Genomic DNA, 21,944 nt, shown 5'->3' with positions numbered 1-21,944 from the left:
CATAATTTAGGACGGGTGTTTTTAAATGAACAAGGTTATACGATCAGAGTTGGTACTGGTAAAGCTTGCTTTGTGGATTCTATAAGATGCTTCCTGAACATGAATCCGATAAAGCTGCCACATGCTGGCAAACATTTTGATGTAATTCACTGTAAATTGCCTTTCAGCGAATTAAATGTAAATTTCAGTAATTTACATGAAAACCATTTACCATGCACCCTTATGCAAAGTGACTTACTAAACATGCTTAAAACATCTCAAGCTTGCGAACTGAAAAAAGCCTCTGCATCTGTATTTTTCTTTTTGGTCAGAAATACATTCTGCTTGATCATTTAAATCCTTTTTTAGTCCTGGCTGTCTGTGTCCTTGTATTTGCACATTTTTCATTTGCAAGTGGCAGGTCAAAATTGTATTGAGTCATTATTCCCAATAGACTAGAGTGAATGTCTGTTTAACATATGATATCTTAGTGCTAATAGCATGAACACATTCTTTCCTGGGCACCCACTACCAGCATATGGCTCTAAACAGCATGGACATGTTTGTTTTTGCTCTTTAAGAAGAGGGTCAGGGTAATGTTTATTATTTCGTGAAAGCTCATAATTAATGCTTAATGTTTTACTATAGACAGTTTAACTTTCCTTACAGGTTCTGTGCTTGATTTAAATTATTAAATTATCTTTTAAAAATCCTGTTCTTTTTATTTTATTTTATTTTATTTTATTTTATTTTATTTTATTTTATTTGCATTTGAGTAGTGCTTTACAGACACTCATTTCTGACACATCACCTCTGTAACTGAACTGGGAACAGGAGAGTTCATAAAATAAATGATCCCTCTAGTGGTTAGTATTGGAAATGTAGGCTATAAGTTCTTAATGCACAGTATTGCATACTTTAAATAAATTACTGCTTCTTAATTTCACGTACATTATCCTCAAAAATGCTATTTTATTTAATTATAGTGACATATTTTTATATGTTATTAAGTATTATTAATGTGCTGTAAATGTGAGTATTAATCGTAATTTTACTCATTTTCTTTGAGTCATTAATAAAGTGAAGCACACTGCATACCCCTTGCATTGTGTTGTAAAGAAAAATATAAAGTAAAGTAAAAAATCAAATGCTTATAGAGATGAATAACATTGTCTGAGAAATTATTTAAGAGACTGAAAGCACTGTAAAATCTTTCCTTCAGTCAACAATCAGCATCTCTTTAGAACTGAAGTACAGTCTGTTCAACAGGCTGTTATTGCCTCATTGTGATGCTTCTGAATTGCAGACTGCAGAGGTGAATGATTATTGACTTGCATCAGTGGGTTTTGTGGGAGGCTTACAGATGCAGTGGCTGTATTTTATAAAAATGTCAGGACAGGTACTTGAACTTAGCAGCCAGCTACTAGTAACTAGTGAAGCGAGGCAAAGATTGTGTGAAGTGCCCTTAGATTGATTGAAGATCAAGTGCCACATTCTGGATCATTAGTAGTTTAATTGTGCATGCAGGAAAGTTAATCAAGGTCATCTGTAATGACATGTTGTGCTGAATCCATGGGTTTGCTGGGATGACAAGGAGCTCCTCTGACCATGATGCCTAACTCAGAGAAGTAGGGGTGTAACGGTTCAATTTACTCAGGTATCTAACAGTAGTTTTCAGGTACAAAATAAAGTAATCAAAATAACAATACATATTATAATCACTGTATAAACTAAATAAAGATGAATAATTATTGAAGTTACAAAATCTGTTCAGTCAAGAGCAGTGAGTGATTTCTTTGTCATTTGTTGTTTGATTAACATTAAAGGGTTACTTCAGCGATTGGCATATGACTTTCTATCAGTAGAAACCCTGGAGTATATTCAAATGATCGTGCTCCCCCCTCTCATATCCCCCTGAGACGAGAGATTTATGCATTTTATTTCTGGAAAAATTACTCAGGTGACACAAATATTGTCGATAGGGTCGCACTCACAGCTCGGCTCGGCTTTACCTCAGCTCTCATCACGAGAGCTCATTCAGCTCATCACGATGCCTGTAATCTTACTCCTGCTGTGTTTGTTCTGACACTTCCTCAGCGGCTAAATCACAATATATTGAACAGACACTTTCCGTTTTTAATTGTAGTTTCTGTTCTCTAACTGAACTGATTTTATGAAGATGAACGCAGTCACGGTGGGAAAGTGAAAGTGATTCAGTAATCTAGTAGCGGGGGCTTTAGGAGTGGCCTCACAGGGCAGCGAAGCATTCTGGGAATTGTAGTCTTTCATCCCCATGAGACAAAAATACATTTTCTGTCTTTTCTCAGTCTAGAAAGCACCCAATTAAATAATTTAATTTAAATATGAAAATGTATTTCACATTTCTACTACATTAATGACCCAGTATACAGATTCATCTTCCCAGCGCTGAAGTACCCCTTTAAAACACAGCCAGCAGGAAAATGCTTCTTTCCCTTTAAGAAATAATGCACAGAAAGAGTACATAATACACATAAACAGTTTTTTTTCGACTGCTTACATTTTACTTAAGACATAACCTACTATGTTTGCTAGGATACTCGCCAAGACAGGCATGTAAACATACTTTTTTGTGTGAATCTTTCGTTCAAGCGCAAGATTTGAAAGAGAACTCAATTTCTGCACGCTATCTGCAACGCGCTGTCTGCATTCTTCAGATGAGTGCACACAAAAGCGAGGCTTAAATGAGTTTAGTTTAAACTAGGGCTGTCAAAATTAACGTGTTAATAACGCATTAGCGCAAATTAATTTTAACAGCTTTAAGTTTATTAATCCACAATTAACACAGCAGCATTTTCTGTTTGATCTATGGCCTGTAGTTTTTTAAATTGAGATTTTGAAATTGAAAATTGAGATCAGCCATAGACGTAAAGGATGCAGCAGAAAACATTAATAGGGAAAGAAAAGGGTTAACAATAACATTACTCTGAAACAAGTGCAGTTATAGCCTATTTATTAGACTCCAGGTCGAAAGAAAAGTGTGTTTTATCACTGAGCAAATTCTCTGCAGAAAATCTATGGGGTATTGTGAAGAGGTTGATGCGATATGCCAGACCCAACAATGCAGAAGAGCTGAAGGCCACTATCAGAGCAACCTGGACTCTCATAACACCTGAGCCGTGCCACAGACTGATCGACTCCATGCCACGCCGCATTGCTGCAGTAATTCAGGCAAAAGGAGCCCCAACTAAGTGTTGAGTGCTGTACATGCTCATACTTTTAATGTTCATACTTTTCAGTTGGCCAAGATTTCTAAAAATCCTTTCTTTTTATTGGTCTTAAGTAATAATCTAATTTTCTGAGATACTGAATTTAATCCTTATTTGTCAGTTATAATCATCAAAATTAAAAGAAATAAACATTTGTAATACATCAGTCTGTGTGCAATTGATGAATATAATATACAAGTTTCACTTTTTGAATGGAATTAGTGAAATCAATCGACTTTTTGATGATATTCTAATTATATGACCAGCACCTGTACATTAGCCTAACTCTGTCTGTCTGCTTTTTTTTCATTGTTCAATAAACCCTATTATAGATGCTTCATGAGATTTGAGATGAACCACGGTGCAAGTGCGTGCCAAACTGTGAGTGGAGAACAGTACAGTTCAATTTCTTTTTTACCGAGAAACATAATATGATTATAATATGCCATTGAAAATACATATGGATGAGGGGTTCGAATGCTGCTCGCCATGTTGCCCCTCCATCTAGAAAGTACATTAACCAAAGAGGGACATACCTATAAATTCAAGCTTCGCCTTTTGCGTTTTATCACTCGATGGCACCGTGTCGAATGTGAAAAGGGGGATTGCCATGATAATCTTGGACTAAATCGGCCACCATAGGAGTTAAAACGAAATCAGAATTGAGAGGAACAGAAACTATTATTCACTGGATGGTCATATACCTTTACACCGCTAGATGGGGGGAAATATCACACAGTGTAGCTTTAAGCTCAAAACATACTTCATCAGGAGTGTTTGCAGACGTCAGGATGCAGCCCAATTTTTGAGACCGCGTGGATGGTGCGCATACAACAGCACATGCGCAAGAAAGACAGAAGTGTCACAACAATTGTACTGCGAATGTCGAACTTAGCCATCTGCGCTCATCCGCGGTTGAGTATCCTTTAAAAGCAACTTTTATCAGCCACAAGTTGTTACTGACAGACAGCAGGTCAGTCTCCATGAAGTGGCAAATTTGAAGCTTGACTGGCCTCCAAAAGGTTGTTCTGATAAAAAAAGGAGTATACTTCAAGTATATTGCCACCAACATGAGAAACGTGAGAAAAACTTGATCTGTAGTTTTCCCACTACCTTTTTAGCAGTGAGTGGAGGTGTGAATTAAGTGATGTTTGAGAGACAACGAAGTTGGAGGGATGGCCAGTAGTTAATAGCAGCGGTTGGAGTTCAGAGGGCAGGTGGTAGATCAGTTGGAGACTTCAGCTTTAGAGAGGGGAGTGTGGGGTGGGTGGGAACTGTTTGTGAAAAGAATGGTGTGGCTACTGATGGCTAGCACCTTTTCAGTGTAAAAATGACAGTCTTCAGCAGTGAGAAAAGTGGTGTGAGGAGGTGGAAGAAGAGAGGAGAATGACACAAGCAGTCTGCAGGCGGATGAACTGATGATCATGGCGTAGTGGTATGTGGCTTCGGCCACCTCGCCGTGTTTATAAAAAAGGCCCTTTAGAAAATGTTTACTGCTTTTCTGTGGTCATTTGACCTCTTTTGGACTACTCTTTTGGATTGGTTATCCTTAATCATGCTGTTCTGATTTATTAATATTAGCTAATTTAGATGATTTAGCTCTTTTTGACTTTCTGTCAGCTCGTTTAAGAGCTCAATTCTTCTACCATTTGCACTTGTTTCATCAGTTTGTTCCACCCAGTGCAGTTTGCATAAATATTCACAATGCTAGATTTTTTAAGACTTTATTTTTAGAGAGATTTAATATTTGAAATAAATACTTACATTTAGCATTTATATTTAGCTCTTTTGCTTTGCCTGTGGAAGTGCTCTGTGTTTATTTGCAGGACACAGTATTTTATAGCCAGAGCTCCATAACATGCCACTGTGTGCATTTGCACAAATGTATGTGAAATGACTACATTTGCTATAGAAATAAGCTAATTGTACTAAAAATATACAATATTATAGTGTTTTGAGGAAATGCTTTGTGCAATGCGTTTTGCTTTGTTTCAGGTGTGATAATAATATACAGACGCTTCAGATTTTAGTAATACACATGCTGTTCTGAATCTTTACTTTAGGGAACGGTTTCCCTGTAAGCTTCAATATAGAGGACTTCAATATAAAATCACATTTGCATAATTAATTATACTAATGCTTTTAAGGAATAATTGTGATAAGCAACTGCTCCAGATCAGTGAAATGATTCTCTAATAAAAACGCAGCTCAGTTCAGAGGTGCATGGATTTGTTTTATGTGATGGCCATCTAGTGTTTACACAGATGCATCACACGTAGGTGTTTTTTTAGTGCTTGCAGTTATTTCAAATGTAGAAAAATTAGTAAGTGAGGAGGTCATGTACATAGAGTAAGAATGAGCATATCAAAGAAAATGTTAGGATGTTTAAATGAAAGGGTGGTAATGAAAAGGCTGCAAGAGAAATGTAATACAATTCATAGAGTTCAGACAGGGAGGAAATAAGGAGAGCCTGAAAGTCGATAGAAGACTTTTGTATCAGTGAACGCAATAGATGTCAGGTTATCATAAAACAAGCACATAGATTCTACATTCCCAAAAATTCTTCCATTACTAGCTTTGAAATTGCAACAAAAAAAGCCAAACAACATCAGTAATCATTTTACACAGTGTGGTATTACATAAATAGGTGCTGTGAGTTCCACAACTGGACAGAAAAGCCTGAAGTTGTAATACATCAGCAGGAATCTCTTCAGCCTTTGCTAAATGGAGCCTTGACAATAGAACACGGACACACACACACACACACACTCTGTCAGATACCCCCAGTGCATTAGGCAGGTCACATATAATCACCAGCGCTCTTTAAAACTGAAGAAAGCAAATGGCTCATTATCGTGATGACCAAGAAGCGTTTGATTTTCTCTGCCCACAACCGCACAGCATCCATCACAATAACAGAATCTCTGCTGCTCTCTAACAAGCATACTTTTTACATAATTAGAGCTTCTGGTGGGTACATTAAAGATACAAATGCAATTTTGCTTTATTGTTATATTGTGTTCTATACATTCTAAACAAATCTATGTAGCGAAATGTGGTTTAGAAAGATAATGACTATACAAAATAAATTGCATACAGATAATGTTTTTTGACATTAAAACAGCAAGGGTGCAAAATCACAAAGGGCTCTGTGGAGATTAAGGGATGATAGTGTGCTAGGAACTTTCACTTCGGTGAATGTTTCAAATTGGCAGGGCTTGCCATGCTCCCGAAACTAATACGGCTTGCAACCGGAGCTCATTAAAGAGACACTTCTCACTCCATCATCCCTTCTGAATAATGATAAGGGTACTTTGCTCTAGCCTTTACAGGTTTCACCACAAAAGCAGCACCCTATAGGGCCCTACTCATTGTTTAGTAAATTATTATCAATCGGACAGGGTAACAGAACAGTTTTGGTAGCTCTGGGTGTAGAAAGTCTGTTTCTATTATTTTGAACTTTGTGAAAATTAATTTGATAGTTTATGTATTTGTTTTGGATAAAAATGAGCAAATTGTTATTTGGTGCAGTTTCTCTTGACTCGTTGACTATAGGCTAGCCATGTTGCATATTAATTGTTCTAGGACTCTCAAAATATAATTTGATTTATTTATTTTTACTCTATAATTGATGTCATTTGTAGCATTGGTAGAGCTCCAAATCCAGGGTCCCTCAGTTCCCTTAGTCCTAATTCTGTTTATTTATTCTGTTTAGGCTATTGCTTGTAATTTGTTCATTTATTCTTATTTTAGTACTGACTGTTTACTTGTCTTAATATTTCTTAAAATACTAATAACACTTTTTTGAACCTGATCCTGTAGAAAAGCTAATTTGCATCGAGCCCTGCAAATATTGAGAGTTCCTATAAGACCTGCCTCTTTCGTTATAAAAGTTTTGTTACAGGAAAACAATTATGTTTAAAGTTATGTTCAAACCTGGAGTCGGGCCCGCAAAGCAGCAATAGTTGTTATCTCCAACATGTTTGATGACGGAAAGAAACGCTTTTGTTGATGTGCATTATATTGAGATAACCCAATATAAAAATGCAACGATATGTATCGTTGATGTAAGCGATATGATTCACGATATAGAGTGTTTTTATCCAAGGCTCATCTTAATATATTTATAAGCTATAATTCACTCAATGAAAATTGTCATCATGTACTCACACTCATGTTGTTTCAAACCTATAAGATTTTAATTTAACATCAAAATACAAATGAAAATATTTTTCAAGATACCAGAGAAAGATTTCTGTCCCTCCAGTTAAAGGCTATTTCTCTCAAACTTAAAAGATCCAAAAAATGTAATAAAGGCATCATAAAAATAATGTCAGTGTCTGATTTACAGATTTACAACGACACGCATACTGTAGTAAACACGGACGTTCAGATGCTTGCATGACACGTGAAAACAACATTGAGAGTGAGTAAATGCAGAACGAACATGTTACATTTTGGGAATATTAATTTTGACACGCTTTTTTGCGATTAGATCTGTGACTGATTGCATTGATCATCTGAAGCGCACACGCTCCTTAAAGTGAAGCATTTTAAAAAAGTAAATCATTTAAAGTGGCACTCCATATGAAAGCGCAAACATCATTTAAATCACCATATCACATTTAGTTTAAGTAGTATGATTATTTAGATGGTTTATTATTATATGTATAGTGCATTAATATCAGTAGAGGAGGGACTTATAAAGCAATGGGAGAGTCTGTGAGTCAATATTTTAAGCCAAGAGTCTTAGCTTAAAATATTGCTATAAATATTGTATCGTGAGTTTAGTATCGCAATCCGGTTGTTAAGGCTGACGTCACGTGGCACCGAGTCCAAACGCTCTATCTTATGCCACAAGAAAAACTACAAACGGTGCTAATATACACACAGAATGTGGTGTAATACTACAAAAAAAAGCTATAATCATAACCTTTCTCTTCATACCAAAATTCCAGATGGCCAGACAGTGATTCATTTTTTTTAAATCGTTAAAATATGAATGTATGTGACCCTGTGAGCACAGAGACTGTTATGCAGACTGTAAGTATTTAAAATGTTTAAACGTTTGATGTTTAATATGAATAAATAGCGCTCATAAATAGCGTCGATGGCATTCTCAAGTGAAACGAGTTGAGGCTTGGACCCAGAAACGGCGTTCCTTACGTCACAACTTAACAAGCGGATAGAATAAAATCGTGACATTATTTTTATATCAACAGGCATTTTCTTTATGTTAGAAGTACATCTTTAGCATATATCATTAACTTCCTAAGCATTTATTCAGCCATCAAGATATATTTTACACTGAATCGCTGCTGATAATGGGATCTGCTTGGAAACTGGCAGATGAATCGATGCCTGTAGGTGTATTTCTGAGGATATTCAACACCTTACATGTACTCACACGTTTAAATATTTGCATGTGTACACATTAACTGATGAAAATACACAACCACACTGGGGAAATTTTTTTTACATACCGCTGTTTTGCAGCGAGAAGGTAGTGACATGTAAACAGCAGTATGTGATTGCTTTTGTGTGTAGGTCAAGATGTAATTAGATGCGGCTGTGAACTGCTTGCGTGTGTGTGTGTGTGTGTGTGTGTGTGTGTGTGTGTGTGTGTGTGTGTGTGTGTGTGTGTGTGTGTGTGTGTGTGTGTGTGTGTGTGTGTGTGTGTGTGTAATGACTGTGTTGTGCAGATGTTGGGTGATGCATGCTGAAGGTAAAATAAATGCTGCTGATTGGTTGACTTTTACCCTAAGCTACACTCAGTGATCACCAGTCTGATGGAGTTCAGGGGTTTGGTGAGTGAAATAGTTTGTTTGGGCTTGTCTGGTCACATCCATAAATGTCATCATCAACAGTTTTGTTTAATATAGTTTTTTTCTCAGTATTTTTTGTATCTACAGGCACAGTTAATTTGTTCCTAAATCTCAGCTGCACTATGATTATTCTAAGGACTGGCAAAAAAGAGCCATTATTTACATCTAAATGTAAGCCCAATATCTTTCTTTGCTATAGCATGTTATGCAGTACCTTTTTATGTTATTTTTTAAATAAACATGCTTGTGTGTTTAAGATGGCAATTAGTAAGGAAATATAATAAATATAATAATAACATGGAAACATTATAATAATAAAAACTTCAAATTTAATCTTATTTATACAATTAACAACAGGATGGAAGAATGGAAATAAAGAAATTGATCAGGAAGGTGAATTTGAAATATTCTATATATTTGTACATATATATGACCAGTGCTTAGCCAAAATGAGTCGGAAAGAGCAAATTTTCAAAAAATAAGTTATTGTTATTTTCACATTCTCTACTAAAAACCTTTCAAAATGGTTTATGGTTTGTTTGATGGACAAAAAAATAATGAGCGACACCTGTTTGAAGTCAATTGAGTTAGCAATGTTAATTTTGGAGAAAAAAAAACTTTTCTGAGTGTTCCAAAAGTAAATCAAAATCCCAGGTATAAACATTAAATTCGCCAAATGTAAAGTGAAAATATAAATTTGAATTATTTTTCCCATGATGCCACAATTGTTTGATTAACATTAATGAAACATTACTATACCGCACAGAAGTTTTATAATGTTACACATCAGATGCTTTTCCACAGCAGTTAACCAAATGTTCACATAAGACACAACAGATAATGTTTGCGTGAATACTCGCCAAGAGAGATATTCTGAAGTACTGTAATATGATTAAAAGAATTCTGTGTATGTGTGTATTTTGGGTTAACGTGCTGTCTGAGGCATCTTTGTGCGTGCGCGTCAGTTCTATGTGTTAGCACCAGTCAGTTTTTGGGACATTTTTTCACTTGTTTTGCCTGTAGCTCAAAATTATCCCTTGTGCATTCCGACTCATTTTGGCTGCACAGGTCACATATTTAGAAGCTTTTACTGTTCTGAAGATTCTCTTTATAATATATAAAAAAAGATAATACATTTTATTGAATAATTAAATCTCCATTGTTTATTTAATTGTAACATTGATTTCCAGCTTTAAAATGTGCCCTAGAATGAAAAATTGAATGAACCATGGCAAAGAGTTCAGAACATGGACATCACATACAGTGAGTCTCAAACACCATTATTTCCTCTTTCATATGTAAATCTTGTTTGTGAAAAACACCACGGAAAAACAGACGCAATCGTTGGGAATCATTAATATGTACGCCCCCAACATTTGTATACGGCAGCGCATATGTCATTCGAGGATTGCAAAAATGGCAGATCATGGAAATAGATGGTATGTTCCACGCTGTGCAGGAGACGTGGGGACTTTTCATACCCTTCTCACAGAACAAAACTGCCAACAGGCATGTTTATTTATAACTGGATACCGTCTATAAGTTGTTCGTTTGCTCTGCCCATTTCACCACGGACAGTTTTTCTAACCTGGACAATAGAAGGCTTCATTAACGATAATATCTCCTGTGTTGTCTAGATTCAATTCAAGATGCTAGTACAGTGAAAATAGGAAACTCCAAGTAGTATACATACATTCCTGCCAGTGTTGTCATACAAATTTACAAAATACAACCGTAGATACATATGGCAATCCCTTTTGTCGGATAGAATTATAATTTAGCCTATAGGCTATTTTCATCAACAACACAACTCAGGAGCTAACTATGTTATTCTAGTTGCTAATAGATCGCTCACTCGATCCAGCTAACCATCTCCATCACTTAAGTTGAAACAGTAGTAATTTGACAAGGCATCGTCAATTTGTTGAAAAAAAAAAAACTGTAGGCTACTGTACTGTACAAATAACATATTTGTGCGCTAACGTTACCCAGTTTGCTGTTTCGAGTTTGTGATTCAAAGTGAAGAAGCTATCATTGTAAAATCAAATGGTGACACATTACAGATTAAAATGTTTTTAAAATGCTAAAAACAAAGTTGTGACTGCTGATGATATGAGTTAATGTGTAAAGTTAATGTTATATGCTAATTCACATGTAGGCTGAAGTTATAGTACTGACTTTACGTTTTGCAGGTCTTACTGAAAATAAAGACTAAAGCGTCCATTTCCAATCTCAAAACAATTGGTTGTTCCTCAAAATCTTTATCTTCGTCAGAAACAGGATCAAACATAAGGTTGGATGCATAATCTCTCCAAGATTGACAGTATATGGTAGATGTGTTTCTTTCACTGAACTGAGCCGCACAGTAAAACAGCCAATCAGAGCCAAACTCCACATTAATATTCATGACCCTTCCAAATAAGGCAAAAACAGACCATTACATCCTAGGGACAATTTCTGGGGTTGTAAATGGACCTGTAAAACCATATCTGGACAATTTTAACCCTTAAATAAGTCACATACCCTATATGTAGATATCAGAAAACAATTTATAATATTGTTTCAACTCATTCTAGGGCACCTTTAATATTTTTTCTAAAGTATTAAGACAAATGTTGGGACATAAAAATGTACTGCATAGAAAAACCCTACACATGGTGTATGGTTATTGCTGTCACGGAACCTATGATAAGAATGTGTACAGTATCTTTATTCCCTCTCTGTTTAAATCCCACTCACTAATCTCTGTATCTCTGGGAGCTTCTCGTTCGTGTTGTCAGATCTGATTGGAGGACAATCCCCTTTCCACATACCTGCACATAAACCCAATCTCCCACTGTCACTGGTAAACGGAGGTTGCTATGGATACACACCCTGCCTTGAAGAGTTGCATAATCTTCTCACCGTCTCAGGATACCTTGAGTGACAGGAGAACCCCGCATCCAAGGAGGAAGCAGGAAGAGGAGGAGCTTCCCACTCGGTGCAGTACTTAGTATTCCATCCAGGTCTCTGTGACATCGCTCACATCTGCATGGCCAGGTGATGCCTGTGGAGAGTGGGGATTGATTGCTGAGATTCATTATTACGATCTGTTCCTCAGGGATGCCTGCCGTGGACTGCAATGCACAATGGCCAACTCTTCTACTGCATTCTCTCCATTTCTACTGCACCATTTATTTGTTTAAACACTTCTCCCTTAGGGAGATTTTTTTCTTTCTGACACGCTTTCAGAGACAAGGGCAGAGCGTATAATAAACACTGTATTATTAAACCCATCCAATGGAAGGGAGCAGTTCAATCCAGTGTTGCTCTCTCTCTCTTGCTCTCTCTCTCTACTCCATTATCCTTTCGATGGTCAATGCGTCATATGTTTGGAGAGAGTGGAGTGTGCTGGGATTGAGGAGCAGGAGGGGGCTACAGAGGAAGAAAAAACAGGGAATAGAGGAGAACAGGTCAGAGGAGTACAAATAAAAGACATTGGGAAGGAATCATGGAAATCTTTCCTCTTAGTTTTTCATTTGTGACCCAAAAGACCTAAAACAAGAGAAAGATGTGGTGTTAAAATGAAACGATCAAAATGTATCATTGTTCCCCATCTGCTTTCCATTATTCCTCATCAATTCCAGTGCTTTGCCTTCACAGCAACTCTCAACCTCATTCTGAAGCATGATCTCCTGAATCTTTTGTTTTCCTTCTCTTTGTCAGTGCGTACTATCATTCATGTTGCTTGCTTCCATCCATCTCTTCTCTCTCCCCCCTCCCTCTCTCTCTCTCTCTCTCTCTCTCTCTCTCCGGGTTCTTCAAGACAGTGCCGCTCTGCTGCTCTACATCACAGCTACTGTTTCCCACTCTCCTCTCCTCCACTCAGCTTCGCTCCTCTTCTCTTTGCTTCTCTCCACTCATTCAGACCGCATGCTCCCTGTCATCTCTGGCACTGTTGGGTCTGTGTGGCCAGTGGAAGTGGACCCGGACACCCTGTATGGTCTGAAGGTGTTTTCCCGTTCCTGTGGATCTGTGGGGAGGGGAGGGAGGGCAGGGAGGGGGTGCAGGTGAAGGGCTCTGTGTCGGGGGGAAACAGGTTGCGCGGCTTTGCGGCAGGGGCTGAGGAGGGTCATGCTTCATGAGTTAAGAGGATTTCGGACAGAGACCACTCGTGCATCGCAGCCCCAATGTGGGGCCCTTTTCCGGATGGCGGGAACGTCCGGCCGGGAGCGATGAACCAGCTGGATGCTCCTCGGCCACTCAACTGGACCATACGGAAACTGTGCCATGCAGCCTTCCTTCCATCTGTGCGCCTGCTTAAGGTACCCATGGGATGGGTAGATGGGGGGAGGAAAGAGACATTGATGTCTTTTTTTAAGAGAAAATGCATAAGAAATATTTATTTTGTCTTGTGCTAATTGAATTAGTTGTTGAAAAGAGGGAACTAGTGAACACAAAGACTTGAAAGCTCTTTTTTTACGCAGATTTTGAGTTTCTCTGATACATTGTCCCTCATGAGATGAGTGCTGTGACCTACAGGTATGGGATTGATTTTCTCTAAAGCCTTTTCGTCTTCTCAAAAATTCACTGCTTCATAGAGCTTTTTCTTGCAGTGCGCTGAAGCAGCTAACTTCTCCGTCTTATTTGATAATGACAGGTACTCTGCTCATGTGGAAGTATATTGTCAGTCTGAACTGTTGAGGTCTAGTAGCTAAATTAAAAATAAGTGCTGTCAGCCTCTCATAGTGCTTTATTGCTTGCCCACAAATCACTTTCAACTTGCACATGCCTTATATTGCCAGCATAGCATTTCACATGAATCAAAAACGTATCAATTGTATGCAAGATAATGATTATTGCCTTTGTTTTGATATTTTGCACAGAGGTGTTAGCTAATAGTAGTAATAAAGCTTTACTGCACACTCGGGACCATGATAGTTGCTTTATGCGAGGGAAAGCTCCAGAGAGATCTCTGCTGGTAGTATAGTAATTTACTCAGTATGTAATGTAATTTCTTTTTGTATTATTGTCAGTGATGTTATATTACCTGTTTTCTGCTCGTATTATAGTAATAGTACAGTATAGATCGGTCACAGACAGTGCTTAAATATGTTTAGGGCTCTCCTGATTGAAATCCTCCCTAGGTCATCATGAGTCAGTTATGAGTGGATAATTATGTTCTTGGTTCAGTTTTTCAGTTTTGGAGGTGTAGTATTAAAGAGAACTGTGCTTTTCACCATGGCTGTGAAACACAGAGGACAGGGTCCTATTCAGGGTTCCAGACAAAATAAATTGACTCCTAAAATAAAACAGGAGGCAAATGACAAATTACTGATTCATTTGATAAAGATGTCTAGTTTCTGCTGTGTGTTGTGATGAATGGGCATTTTAATATCTAGAATGTGATGATTTACTATTTCATATGAACAACAATCACTCGATTGTTTTTTGTGTAATAAATAGTTAAACGGTTAAGGTGGTTTAGGTTCCAGCATGTCACTTAAACTTCTAGTCTGTTCAGCCTTATTAGACTTATTTATTTTTGATATATTTTAATTTTTTTTCTTCCGAAAGCCATTATTTATTGATTACAATAACAAAACTTGCGAGTATTTATCTTTAATTACACAACATATGAACAACCAATCATTAAATGGATTCTCGCGTAAGGACTATACAGCGTTAGCCTGACGTGGTCATACTCAATTCTAGTCAGAATATGAGTCTGAAACTGCTCCATTGGGCTGTGATTATGGGGTGTGTTTCAACCAAACTAGGAAAGACTTTAATTGGATAGACCTACAACCAATCAGAGCAACAAAGCGGCGCATTGTCAAATGTCAACATAGTTCAACTGCACTGTGTTGCCAAGTCTGCGTTTTTTCCCCGCGGGTTGTTTTCTATGTCCGCGGGATGAAGCGACTATGTGATATATAGACCCATGAGTGCAAATTTTAGCAGGTAACCTTGCCAAAATAACACACATTTTGCCCCCCAAACGCCATTCTTCCCCTGGAGAATCCCCCGAGAAGCTATTGTTTAGGGCTAGTAGTTGGCGGGTTTTGTTGTAAAAACTTGGCAACCCTGTCACGCTTGCTGGAATCAGGCTGGAATACGCAATCTTTGCCGGTATTGTAAAAAAATAAAATAATTTAATGATACACAGAGTACTTACCTAACATGATCATCATTTCTGAGAGAAATTGTGAAGGTGAATGCATATACAAACAAGCTCTCCGTTTAGGATTTGAACAAATATAATCCAAGCCCCTTTGATGACGTGCATGATTACGTTACTGTTGATCATCTGTTCGTCATCGTCTAAAGCCCGCCCTGATGATTTCATTGGTCCGAACAGTTTCTGTTCGGGGATAATTACTCCTCTATGGAGCAAGGCCAGACCGAATTGCCCGACCTAAAGATTTTGTGGGCGGGGCTAAGTTTGGCTGGCATCCAGGCTAATACAGCATCATTTGCAACACCGAAGTAAGTTATTTTTTGTGAACGTGTGAGACTTCCGATTCAACAGTTACAGATGAATAACTAGAATAATAAGAAAATGTAGTTAGCAGTAAAACAGCTAAACACCTAAAATAACTGGAAGTTAGTGACTCCATCCAGGAGCCTTGCACAATTGAGTAACAAATGGCCGCACCCGCTCATTAAAAATAAGATTGATAGGCTAACTTCAAAGGTTTTTATGCAAACGAAAAGACTTGCTGTTTCATAAGTGTCACTGTTTTAAATATTCAAATCGCTAACTTGTTCAATGCTGTCTCGTGAATCTTTTTGAGTGATTCATAATAAAATCCCATTCAAAAGAACTGAAATGTGTGGTGTCCAAATTTTCGCCAACAGAAAAATGTTGCTAAATTGGAAATTGGTTCCACTCCTGAGCGAAGAACAAAGAAAATTTTTGACACTGTCATTTATTCACATAACAATCAGACATAACAGCTTGTCCTGTGCTATGTGACACAACCTCATGTAGAAGCTTTACATTTGAGGTCCAATTTTACTATATTAACTAGAAATTTAAATATCGTCATATGCACATTTAGATTTTTTGTCGCCATTGCGGATATTTTTGTCACATTTTAAAGCCTTGTTATTAATAGCTGTGAGCGTATTTGTAGTAAACATTGACTCTGCTTGTGAATTTGAATTATAAAATTATGAGATGTCCTTGTGTTTGTCACAATCACAATGATGAGAGGGAATTTAGACTGATCACGGTTTACCAATGCAGCTATTTTACCTACAGTTTTGACTTTAAGGTGAATGTTTTTGACTACACAGCCTGGGTTAGAGGACAGATGTGGTTTAAACCACAGGTGCTCTGTGTAAGTGACTGACCAGAGTAATTGGAGATTATAAGAGTTGGACAGACAGATGCTCACATATGAGGTTATCTCAGCCATTAGTAAACAGCTGTATGTTTGTCCAGCTCTGCTGAGGTATAGTTTGTCAATAGAGCACTGAAGAGGTGGATGTGTATTACACTATTTGTTTGTGAGTATATGTATATGCGTGTGTGTGACTTTCAATAATTGGCAGGCCACTGCTATCCAGCATAGAAACACTGTCAACCTTACAGATGTAATGAAAATACCTCGTAGGTTTGTGACTGATGTGGCTCTATCTGTCATCACACTGGAGCTAATTTAATTTGCTGATGCCTTCGTTTGGTTATCAGGGAACACTGGTAATGAATCAGATGCTTTGGCACATAGCGCCAATTTCACATGGTTTGTATTCATGAGTTTCTATAGATGCGGATATGCAGAAGTACAATCTCCAGTCATAGAATTGAATTCTACGATTTTTTTCACTCGCCCTCGCACTGATAAAAAAATCTGTGTTATTTTTCCATATGACACAATAAGAGGATTTAATTCATCCTTCTCTTTTGTACACATTGACAGTTTATAGTATACCCCCCTACCAAGCTCCAAACATATTCTGAAATTATTATAAAAGTAGAGATATAAGTATATTCCAAGGTTTCTGAAGCCATGCAATATCTTTATATGAGGAAATGATGACATTTATGATCTTTATCTTTCGAAAGTATTTCCCTCACTGCAGGTTTTCAGTCTTATTCTCCATACTGCATTTCTGATCTGGAATATTGTGTTTCCATGAAACACATGCAAAAAAATAAAAATAAAATACTACTGTCAAACCTGTCACAGCATGGCATCATTTTTAATCTGAAGTGAGTTTGGTGATGAGATTTTATCATATAGCTTCAGAAGACTTCGGATTAAACCACATATGTATTGTTTATATGATACTTTTTTGCCCTTTTTTCAAGCTTGACAACTCTGGTCACTGTAAACTATGTATGCTTGGTGGTCAGAATAATGCTTATTTGCTGTTTTTGCCAGTCACAGCAATGTGCTGGATTTGATTTTGTTTAGCAGTTGGAAATCAGACTATGAAAGCTTGTTTCCACCACAGAATATAAAATAAAGTAGTTCTAGAGCGTGATATAAACTTGCAGTTGCGATTTAGAGACAGAATCGCCTGATAAAACATACAATTCTGTCTTTTTCTGAGAATTGCTCGTTTATACCTTGCAATTCTGACTTTGTAACATGCAATTTCGAGCTTCTATCACACAATTCTGAGGATAAACAAGACAGAATCATGAGAAAAAAAGAATTGTGTTTATCTTATTTTCTGTGTGTACATGTTTAACTTTAAGTGTGGCTCTCTTATCTAATTATTGCATAATTTGCGCAAAATGTTTATGTAAAGTATTGTGTTACATTTCGTGCTTCCTTTACACAGAAAGGGATGTGTGCAATTGGATTAGATTGTTCTCAGCAGCTCAGTATATTGTTTAAAGACATCTGTCAATTATGTTATAATTAAGATGAATTATTTGTGGGCATGCTGGAGTAAAAATCGAATCTAGAGTAGAAACATGCCTATATATATACCGGTATATTAATCATGTAAATATCTATGTACACTACTCTTATAAAAGGGTGGTATTTGTGTGTGGTATTTATTTATCCACCAAAACAAATGTTCATGTCCTATGTATTTCTTATATTCACTAGCCTGTGTAAACTCATTATGTCAAATCAAATATTCAGCCTGCATAGCACTGTATTTTTGATTGTCACATTTAATTATTTATTGTCAGTTTTTCCTAAATTATGTATTAGGATTTGCATTAATATTTCAGATTACAAGATTATCAGCATTAAAGGGTTAGTCCACCCAAAAAGGAAAATGATCCCATGATTTACTCACCCTCAAGCCATCCTAGGTGTATATAACTTTCTTCTTTCAGCCAAACTGATCAAAAAAATCCTGACTTTATAATTTTTGATTGAATGAAGCCCAATTTTTTAAAGATCAAAAAAGCACATCCATCCATCATAAAAGTAATCCATACGGCCAGAGGCGGATTATGGTGGTTGGGGGCCCCTAGGCTGCTCTTTTTGTAAGACTTAATCATTATGCTTTAATGGAAAAATGTATTTAGTAGCATACATGGTCCACACGCAAATATGGTGAACTGGCATACACACACATATTGAGACAGCCAATACTACAGTGTTTCCTCTATATTCCTTCAAGTGGTGGACCACCGCAGTACAAAAATTACCACCACACCACATAGGTAAAATTAGAAATTGAACATTACAAACAAAACCAAAATACCAAATACCAAAACAAACAAGTACAAGGCCCAGTGCTAGAAGCAGCCCTTTAATTAACAGAGATGGTGGAAAGATTCTACCCTCTGCCACCACAGCCACAAAACGAAGCAGGTGAACAATAACTTTTCCACTGTCAGGCCGAATGGTTCTTAGAATGGTAAGGTAGGGTTCCAGTTGTGTTTCCACTTGAGCCTGCTACGGCAAGACACAATTACAAACCGTTCTCTGCACGTTTAGCTAGAACTTTGCTGGTAGAATGCGTTTAGTGATGTCACCACTTAGGATTTGTCACTTGTCTGTTGCCTGGCTACCATTTACTCTGTAGCTAGCTAAGCGTATTTGAGCAATAGAAATGCAGATTAATAATACAATTAAAAAAGAAATACCTGTTCGCATTCCATAAAAAACAGAACCTGCCTTAAAAAGCCGATGCTAGCTGGCAGTCCTCCTGGTGTAGATCTCGTCTTCGACTGGATAAAGATTCAGCAGTCTTGAAGTATCCGGTCAATTTAGCGATTTTTCTTTCTAGTTACATCGTTCTTTTTTAACTTTGTATTTTCCGTTCCGTCTTGCCTGTCTAGCCGTAACAGTGACATAAATTAAAATGATTGACCTGACAGATGCACAGACCCAAGTCAGAAATATCAATTCAGTTTTTTATGTTTCTTATGGGCCACTCATTTACAAGAGAGTCGAGTTCTGGCGTATAACATAGCTTAGGTGAGAGCCAGGTGCCTCTCATGGTTCAAAAATAGGGCTGGGGAACAAACTCAAGCTCCTCCGACATTTCGTGTTAAAAATTCTCATTATAGACTAATTTGTGACTTGCTCTGTCCTCTGCGCTTCCACGACAGTCAGTATGTAATGCGCCGGGTTAGAGGTCACTCCGCCAGAACTAGACTCGCGTATGGCTGTTAGCGGAAGCCAATGATTACAGTTTGTAAGTATGGATATTTTCCTCAAAAAACACATTGCTTCACTTCAGAAAGCCTTTATTAACCCCTAGAGCCGTATGGATTACTTTGAGACGTGCTTTTTTTGGGTTTTAGAAAAATGGTACCATTCACTCCCATTATAAAGCTTAGGAAAGAGCCAGGATATTTTTTAATATAAGTTTTAATAAGAAGAAAGACTATACAGCTAGGATGGCTTGAAGGTGAGTAAATTATGGGATAATTTTTGTTTTTGGGGAAACTAAACCTTTAAGACGCGTATTTAATTAGCTCTATAGTCCCAGTCTAAAGTCAAATACAATATCCTGGCTCTCCTCATGGTTCAGAAGAGTGAAACCACGTATCTCAACAGAAAATATCTTCAGGGTTGGTGGCAGGTGTTGGGACTATATACTGTATATTGAATATTATCTCAGGGACACACTCTGACAATCTCATCTGTCTCTCATTCTCTCTCAATGGCTCACTCACATGTCTCTGGTTTCTCCTTTCTTTCTGCACTAAATCATATTTACTTTAATATACTCACTGTGTGGGAAAGGGATTGATATAGTGATCAAAGACCATTTTTAAATTCTACTGTACACTGAAATTCAGCACTTACTCTTTAGAGAATCAGCGACCACATAAATAAATACCAAAAGAAAATACTCAAAAGGATTAAGCCACACAAACACATTTTTTATGCACTGACATCTCAGCAACTACAGATGTATTACCCAATGAAATTAATATAGAAGACATAGGAATAAATGCATTAGCTCCCTAACAATCCAAGTAAAACTTTGTCAAGTTTCAGTTTTTTTTCTCAAGGATAAGACATTTGGACATTTACTTTGTCTTTTTCAAAAGTGTAATTTTTGTATAAAAAAATTAAGAAATACACATTTTCTCTTTGGTTTTGATTGTATGGTGTATTTGTTTATACATTTAAAATACACTTTTCCCTTTCTCCACCTTTTTCTTACCATTTGTCAGACAGGGAATAATTTAATTGTTTGGGGGATTGTGTGCGTGTGTGACAATTAATGTAAACTGCTGATTGCAGCAAATTCTTGTAAATGGAAAGTGGACATATTGTCATTTGTGATTGTAAACAGGAAGACTTATGCCTTGTAATAAGAAAATGTTGAAAACTATAATGGTTATATGTCTAGGCTTATGCAAAGTTTGCTGCTGTAATCTTGAGCAAGTCTGACCCAGATATTATAAGTATTGTGCTTCCATTCTGGCCTCTGCTGTTAGTGTATTCAGGGCTTCTTGGTGGTATACTGTCTCATGAGGAGTTCAATACATTTATTATAAATAATTTGCAGGGTCTTTAATGAGCTCAGGTAGGACTGCTGCTCTTATTTCACTTGCATTATGATATTCAGCTAAAAATGGATTGTGTGAGATGGGCAACTCGTCATTGGCAGGATTGCATCTGTAATTATTCACTTAATCAACATAAAAGACTAAGGTAAATCTTCCTATAAAGATACTTGAGGAGTGAATTTCTGAAGCACCGGTCTTTGATCACAGAGACAACAAAAGCCTAACCTTCCATTGATAAATGATGCATGTTTTTACATTTAAGTCCATGTGAAAACGTCTTCATGTTAAAAATAATAATAATAATAATAATTAGCATTACTTTTATTCAAATCTTTTTAATAAGCTAATCGGAGCAGAAAAAAAATGTACCAACAGCTTCAAATGAAGTGCATCCGTCTGACTATGTGGTTCAAAAAATGTCTCTTAAAAGCTTAGACAATCTTTCTGGATTCTGATCTTTAGTCTTTTGAATCCTAAAGGGATAGTTCACCAAAAAATGTATATTACCCCATGATTTACGCCCCGGTTAAAGGGGGTGGGGGTGGGGTGTGAAACACTCAGTTTCAGTCAATCTCATGTCAATCTTGAGTACCTATAGAGTAGTATTGCATCCTTCATATCTCCGAAAAGTCTATAAAGTCTATATAGGCTGTACTGAGTCTTTCCGGAAAAAAACGAGCGCCTGGAGGCATATCGTGTGGGCGGAGCTAAAGAATGACGAGTGCGCACAAAGCGGTGACGTCCTCAAGCGTGGAGAAACCCATGGCTATTGTTTAGATTCAGCTAATACAGATATGATCCAGAATCAGATTCGGAGGCTGAAATAAATTGAACAGGAGAAAGAGCAACAGCAAGACGTCTGTCTCTGTGGTATTTACTGTATTTAGTGGCCTGTCAACATTTGTGTGTGTTTACTCGCAGTTTATGAGGACATGATTCGGTTTATGGACTATTGTTTGT

At 37.2% G+C, this 21,944-nt stretch overlaps 1 protein-coding gene across 16 annotated transcripts in view; it reads left to right on the top strand.

The window, feature by feature from the left end:
- The window catches only part of trpm3 (transient receptor potential cation channel, subfamily M, member 3), a 198,815-nt gene that overhangs the window by 47,447 nt on the left and 129,424 nt on the right, over nucleotides 1-21,944 (top strand). For 6 of the 16 annotated variants that reach the window (XM_067439015.1, XM_067439008.1, XM_067439004.1 and 3 more), the window contains exon 1: nucleotides 13,115-13,356. The exons of the other annotated variants lie outside the window; for them this stretch is intronic. In XM_067439015.1, coding sequence (XP_067295116.1) covers nucleotides 13,222-13,356 — 135 coding nt within the window. In that variant the 5' untranslated portion in view covers nucleotides 13,115-13,221. Of the gene's footprint in view, nucleotides 1-13,114; nucleotides 13,357-21,944 lie in introns of those variants that run through there. 16 annotated transcript variants of the gene reach the window in all.

Source organism: Pseudorasbora parva, chromosome 3 (assembly GCF_024679245.1).
Source record: "Pseudorasbora parva isolate DD20220531a chromosome 3, ASM2467924v1, whole genome shotgun sequence".
NCBI classification, from domain to species: Eukaryota; Metazoa; Chordata; class Actinopteri; order Cypriniformes; family Gobionidae; genus Pseudorasbora; species Pseudorasbora parva.
The sequence above is the reverse complement of the archived record's forward strand: the minus strand, read 5'-3'. Positions and strand labels throughout refer to the sequence as shown.